We start from the raw sequence: 7,443 nt of genomic DNA, 5'->3' as shown, positions 1-7,443 counted from the left end.
AATTGCAACTATTAGAAATCCACCACAAGCTTTTGTTTGATATATGATTTGATAATCTGTACATAAAGTAGATATAAAATAAGAGAAAAGAAGGAAGCCATGTTTGGTTCCTTCTTGTTTTTGAGAAGCTAAAAAGAGGCAAAGAAGATAAAGAAAAGATCTAACAAGGACTCTTTTTGAGAAAATGCCGTTCAGAGAACCACTTCTTCCACATACATCACTGGTGATAGAATTGAATTTTATTCTAAAATGCTATCAAATAGGTTGAGTCAATTTTGATGGCTCTGCTGCAACAATGTAGCTTATAATCTTTTGTTCCTATGTCATTTTCTCATGGATAGAAGGATCAGTGCATTCAATGCTGTTCGATGTTTCTAAGTTCTAACAAATAAGGAATAAGTTTACAACATTTTGAAGCTGTAAGTTTACAGTTTGTTGCTCTTCATTGCATTAGATTAAGGAACAAAATCTGTATACATAACCACAAAAAAGAAAACTTTATATAGGGTTGATAACTAACCAAACCCATGTTGATATATGCCGTAATTTTACATTGTATTGTGAGTAGTCCTTGGTCTTTGCTCATCGGGATGCAACCTTATGACAACTCCTCAAAAGGGCATCGACCTCATCATTGTTAAGAAATTCAGGTTTGAGAACCTGGAAACTAATTCTGTTATTCATCCATCTTCAGAGAATTGAGCCGTCTCAGTCTTTGATCGAGCTCGGCCATGACGGCTGGCTCCTGCCTTTTCCTTTCCTTCGTTATAGTGTTGGTAGTCATGGAACCAATCTTATCAAAAGCAACCTGACAAAATATAGATGATATAACAATTATGACCCGGTAAATAGTGAGTTAATGGAGGAAAGATCAAGAGAGCATATTTAGTAAGAAAATGGTATAAGAGGACCTATCTCAGTTCTATCAAGAGCTTAATAATGCTGCATTATATGTTTATAGTAGTCCTTCTGTAGATGGGCATCAGCTCATTTCATCAAGAAATTTATTAAGTCCATTGCCTGACAATTTAGTTTTATCTTTTAAGCACACAAATGGATAAAGACAGCAATTAGCTGATATACCCTACATATAGTGGTTTTCCCTGAAACAAGTACAATGAGGAGTTGAGGAGCATACTGAGATAAAATAGTAGTTGAGAAAGTTTCTTGGAATTAGTTTCTGCAAGGGAGCGTTTGTTTGGTAAGTGGGACTTTGTACTACTAGTATAGAATCTGCATTTATATGAGGGAGATTGGATACAGAAAATTAGACTAACCCACTTTTTAGTACTACTATATACGAGGATGATTAAAAGTCAAAAGTTGAAAGTTTTAATTCATTAGGTAATATAAAAAATTTATTCAAGGAATCATAAGAAATTTTCCTTACTTTGAGCAGTTCATCAGGATCATATACATGATGAGCGGTTGTCTGCAAGATATCAATTACATCACCAATCTGATGGGCACGTAGTAACTCCTCTTCTTTCATCTGCAATCATCTCTAAAAACTTTAAGCAAAACAATTTGAACCCTACTAGCAAGATTACAGTTCTTATTTAGTTCAACATCCGTCAGATCTAGTACATATAAAGTATGACAGAATGATTTTTGCAATACAGTAGAGGAGCATACCTTAAAGATTGCTAAAGCTACATGAAAAAGAACTTTTGCCCCTTCATTGAACAGAACATCCCATACCCTCAGAGTTGTCTGAAGAGTTTGCAGAGAGATAGGTAAGAATAGATGATCTTATGTCTTGGGATAGAATGAAAATGTAAGGATTATATAAATTGTATTGTTATAAACAAAGAGAATAGGACATTGATATTCCCATTAATAAGGAGAACATGCAAGGGAACATTTGAAAGATCAATCTCAATAGATAGGTTGTTCATGGGAACTCTTTCCTCACCTCTGAAGGCAAGCTCTTCGAAAAGAGGCACAAGAACCACTCTGTGGCTACAAGAGAGACGTCAAAACCCAAAGCTTCCAAATGAGTAGCTATCCTGCATTATTTAATCAAAAGGGGATTGATGAGCCCAAACAATGCTCATGACAATTAGTAAACATGATAAGACTAATGCAAACCTGGGGCATTTTTTAGCTAGCAGGTCTTTGAAAACCCTCTGCTCAACATGGCATCCAGAAAGATTATCAGTGTAGCAATCATTCACCAAGACATTTTCTAAGAGGACAGCAAGCATCCAAAAGGCATCTTCCTCTGTCTTCATTACTAGCAATAACAGCGCAGCAACATAATTTAAACCCTGTGACATACAATTACAATTAGCACTGCTATAGAGTGCTTGCTAGCACTAAAGCAAGGAATATGTGTTTCTTCCTTTTCTTGAGTAAAAATGAACTTCTTGATTACCTGGCAATATCCAACTTCTGAATCTCTAAAGGAATATCCAACAAGAACACGTCTAAGAGATGCCTGACCTTCTTCGCTATCCAACCAAGGATGACAAGGGAAAGTGCGTGGAAGATCCTGGATGTATTTATAACGAATTGGTGAAATTTTTAGGTTAGCTCCAGTTGAGACAGAAAATGGTAAAATGGTACAGATGCTTTATTTTCTGTCATAAGAAAAAACGATAATTTTCTCAAGATGAAGATAGTCATGGATATATCATAGCTGAAGTACAAGTACAATGGCTAGATAATATGAAAAACTCAGAAAGTGTTAATTTCATGGTGATCATTTCATACGATTAGGAAGTACCAATATCTCCATGCTCCAAATTTATACAAAACTTGCAATTTGGCATGGAGGAAACTAAATAGTAATATTTGTGAGTTACATAGGTATATTTCTTACTACAAACACTCTGAAGCCAAGTTTTCTTCTTTCTAAAGCGTAATAACCATGAAAATAGAAATTTCAACTTGTCAATTGGCAAAGTACATTTTATTGGAAATGCATTTCTTTTCTGATTATTCACTGAATAATGGCACCATGTCCTAGAAGTCTGACGTCAGGTTGAGAGCCTGTGGCAAGAGAATGTTGATTCTTCCAGAAATCTTCTAAAGATCAATTCTTTTTGTAACCGACAACAAATTGTTGGAAGAAGTCCTAGATGTTGATGATGATGACACCGCATAGTGAAACTATGATTACTGTCCAAAATCTAGAGATTCATTTCAATGTCACTTAATTCTAAGATGTCTGTAGGTATTTCTTCTATAACCTGACACTATGTTCATGAGTTGAGGATTGTCGTAATCTCTAGCATCTGTATCCAGTTTCATAAGATGCCGTCAATATAAATCAAGTTAATAAAACAATGGATTGTCTTTTGTAACAAGAAAACAAATTATGTCCATCAATGGAATTTCAGTTTCATGTCAAAGAGAAAAGAAAAAGAGAACATCATCACATCTGCAAAATTAATTTGCCGGTATTCCTGCATTCAAGGGCAGAGAAGGCCTTCATAGGATCCGATTTAATATATATTCTCAGAAAAAAAAATCCAGATGTAACCTATCAAATTTCTCTACATATGCATAAGAATGGATTGACAATAGGTTCACAAACTCACATGATCTATTTGCCGTGTAGCTGGTGTTTCCTTTTCTTCAGTCGCTCTGATCAATTCATCATAATAGGTCTCAGGCACTGTAGACCGCTTCTTTGCAGCACCTGAGACCGAAAGCCAAACCTTGGGACGCAGCATTGGCGGTATGCCTTTCCTTATGAGCTTCTTCAATGTGATCATTGTAATGGTGTTGGCAAACACCGAAAGCTTCAGCGAGGTGACGCTGATGCCTTCATTCGACGAGATTTGCGGCTGCAAGTACCAATTTGCTCCCTTATTTGCTTCGAGAGCCCACCACACCCTTCCCTGCTCTCTCATCCTCTCCCTCACCTCATTCAGCACATTGACATCATCAAGATTGCCCTCAACGGTGAATCCATAGAGGTCCTCAAATTTGACAGATAAGGCCCTGGAATATGTCTTCTTGGAGATGGAGGAGGTTGTGGTGGTTCTAGCTGTGGATGTAGTTGGGTTATTCCACAAGGTCCATCTTCTAGGTAAGACCTCATGAGAGAGTTCTCTATGTGTTTGGGTTCCAAACATCATACTTCTATTTGCCTCCGGAAAGATGATTCTGTTGTTGGTTTCAGGAAATCAATCAATTATATAACACAACAGATGAGAGCTCATATATTTGAACAGACAAAGGATCTCTTCTTACCTAAAAAATCAAAGGATCGACTTCTGATGAGGAGCTACAAAAAGGTGTAATCTTTACAAATGGGTATATGGATGAGAAATAAAATCCACAAATGGGTAATCTTCTTCAAGCACCAAAAGCTACAAAAAAGTAACATCCAATGTTTAAACAACAATGTAAGCAAACCCAGAAACAAAAAGTGCTCAAAAGCTTACCTTCCAATAATATTGGAACGACGAACAATGCAAACAGGAGAGATCTTTCCTTCTTGCAGGCAAAGGATCACCTAATGGAAGAGGGGAGCAAATACCCACTAGAGAACGCCATGGGGGAATGGAAAAGACCAATTTTTTCCCAATTGTGAAGAGAAAGGTGGAGCCTTTCTGATATGAATCTTCTCATGGAGGGGGAGGAGGAGAGGAATTTTGGGGGGGGTCTTCTTTGGGGAAGGGTGGGGATTTGTGACTCCGTAATGCTGAGGAAGGAGTTGATGGTGATCCTGTGGGCAATGATGGTTGGGTGATGGAGGATCATGAGATGTAATGATGGTTGCGGTGGTTGGATGTGAGATGGACATTGTTGATTTGTTCAGACAAACATTTTTTGCACTGTTCTTTGAACATTAGAGTTGAAAGGACAACAATACCCACCTTGCTTCTCTGAAACAAACTTCACTTTTTTCGCCTTGACCAAAATAAGGTATTATCCATTTTCTATTCTTAGAGGCAACCAGTAGCTTAATTAGATCGTGTGTTTGACTTTGAGTTTGACTGTTCAAATATTATTGCACGGTAAATTACATTTCTTTTATTAAGAGAGGTTTTAATGTTCGAATTTTAGCGGCATCAATTAAATTAAATTAAATTAAATTAATTGGGATACCCTTAATTTTTTTTACTTCAAAAAAAAAAAAAAAAGAAACACAATAAAACAAGTTGGTTCTACCATCAAGTTTGAAGAGATATTTCTTTTTATAGTTTTCTTTTATTGATTGAATCCTATAGACTATGTAGATGGAATAAAATAAATAATTCTGCTATTGTAAATATTCTGCATGTTTAAATTTATTTTATCTATCTATATTTTTATTTGTGTCAATTTACCCTTTTATAATTGTATTTAAATTAAAAATATTATCTTTTTGATCAGATTTTATTAATTCATAAATAAAATTTGAAGATACTCATTACAAAATAAAATTGTATATAATTGAATTATTTTTCTAATGCATCTAAAATAATACTGATCAAATTTCAAACAATAAAAAATAATAAAAATATATATATATTTAATATATTTATCATATCTTTATTATTTGAAGTCTGATAAGTATTATTTCAGATGCATTAAAAAGTTTATCTAATTATTTATAATGAATATTTCAGTTTTAATATAATCATAAGGGAGTGAAGTGAATATAAGCAAAACTAAAGAAATAAAACCTAAAAATGAGAATAAAATCCTTGAGATAATTGTTCTTTTGGGTCAATTTACCTTTATAGCAAGGATATAATAATAATAATTATAGTGGCTATTTAATTTAGATTATTAGTCATTTTACGAGGGTATTTTTGTCATTTCATTAATAATATCTTTTTATTTTAGAGAAAGGGGCATGCATGAATGTGGCACGGAGAGAAAAAATACAAGCAGTCATGAGCACCATGAAACCCATAATAGAACATAAAAAATGTGACCTAAATGAACGAATAAAATAAAATAAAAATTTTGACCCCTTCCCTTAATTAGAAGCCAAGCGAGAAGGGAGCGAAGATGGAGTCGCACGTGAGACTTCGCCGGCCTCCCACGTGCTCTCTCCTTCACCTGCCATTATGGATAACTACTGCCATTAAAAAGTTACAAATAAGACCTTATAAGACTTCTCAATCACAAATAAATCCCTAATTTAGTCCTTGTTAGATTACACAACTTAGGGTTTAGGATATCTTCGATATCTCCGCCATTTTGCATTCATATTCGCCGAGGCCAACGGTGTGGATTATTTTCACTTATAAGACCTCGTAAGACTTGTCAATCACAGATGAGTTCCTTCTTTTGTGATTGACAAGTATTTTAATAGTGAAGCCTCATTCTAAGCGACCTAATTAACAGTGACACCTAAATTAATAGTTTTAAGCAACCAATCAAGATTAAGGAGGGCTATAACTTTTATCCTTTGGGATTTGTCTAGTCTCTGCTTTAATATTATTACTCATTTATTGGAGCAACTCATGAAGATTCTTTAAAAAAAAGAAAAAGACAAAAAGAGATTCTTTCAATATATATACTATTTAAAATCTCTTATTTATTTATACGCTCCTCTAAAATTTATATTTATATATATACTGCTCAAAATACACAGTGTTTATATGTTAAATTAGCCTCGAAGTTAACTAACTATTAAAAATTTAATAATTTAAATATAAAATAGTTTATAAATATTTCTCTTAGTTAAGAATATTTTTTATCTATTTGCAAATAAATTTTTTTTAAGAGAATAATAACATGTGTTTTGAGAGACATACAAGTACATATCAATTTATAGAAGGGTATATAGGCAAATAAGAGTTTATTTAAGGGTATACACGCAAAAACCCCTAAAAAGAAGGATGAAATCCAGATCTGATGGGGGCCTTTCTGCAAAAACAAAGTTGAAGTAGAAGGTAATCAAAACGAGGAGGTGGCGGATTATTATAGATGAGACGTCGACGCGGTAAACGCACCAAAAAACTTGACTCGGTAAAGCCCGCCAATGGCTAGGGCCCAGCTTCGCACGTGCGAGGCCTTCCTGTCATCCTGACCGTCCGATGGAGATTCGGATTTCCATGACCATTTTGTGTGGTAGATTAGATATCCGATTATTTTGATCGGATAATTAAATTCTAATAACTTTCAAGGTTATAAAACCCAGAGTTAATACATATAAATATCAACTTTAGAGGGGCTAAAATTAAAAAAAAAACACTATAACCATTTCTTATTCTTAACTTAGATAGCGAAGTTCTTATCCAAACATGTACTTGACCAAGTCTAAAATCCATATTTTATTTAATGTTCGATTGGATTTTAGTCAAGTTGACATATGATTTAGACTCTCTGTTTGTCTGATTTGAGCAAGATGGCTAGGGATTAAATTATTGAATCCATGAGGATTTAGACGTGGGATTTTTTTTTTTTTAAGCCCCCAATCTTTATTCATATTTTACCCTAAGCTCATCGATTTTGTGTGTGGCACCAATTGATACATTAAAACCTAGAGAA

The 7,443-nt window shown here is 34.4% G+C and overlaps 1 protein-coding gene across 1 annotated transcript; it reads right to left on the bottom strand.

Moving 5' to 3' along the window:
• Positions 1 to 409: 409 nt before the first annotated feature.
• Positions 410 to 4,738, bottom strand: LOC140793256 (uncharacterized). The gene is made up of 9 exons (XM_073144629.1): positions 4,398 to 4,738; positions 4,204 to 4,322; positions 3,546 to 4,116; positions 2,378 to 2,494; positions 2,092 to 2,270; positions 1,916 to 2,009; positions 1,636 to 1,713; positions 1,391 to 1,492; positions 410 to 808 (listed from the first exon to the last, which is right to left on the bottom strand). The coding sequence occupies exons 3-9, from the start codon at positions 4,086 to 4,088 to the stop codon at positions 677 to 679; spliced, it is 1,245 nt and encodes a 414-aa protein (XP_073000730.1). The 5' UTR covers positions 4,089 to 4,116; positions 4,204 to 4,322; positions 4,398 to 4,738; the 3' UTR covers positions 410 to 676.
• Positions 4,739 to 7,443: the final 2,705 nt, after the last annotated feature.

The sequence above is a fragment of the Typha latifolia genome, chromosome 8 (genome assembly GCF_019914945.1).
Source record: "Typha latifolia isolate L0001 chromosome 8, TyphaL0001v2, whole genome shotgun sequence".
NCBI classification, from domain to species: Eukaryota; Viridiplantae; Streptophyta; class Magnoliopsida; order Poales; family Typhaceae; genus Typha; species Typha latifolia.
This window is presented reverse-complemented; position numbering and strand designations above follow the sequence as displayed.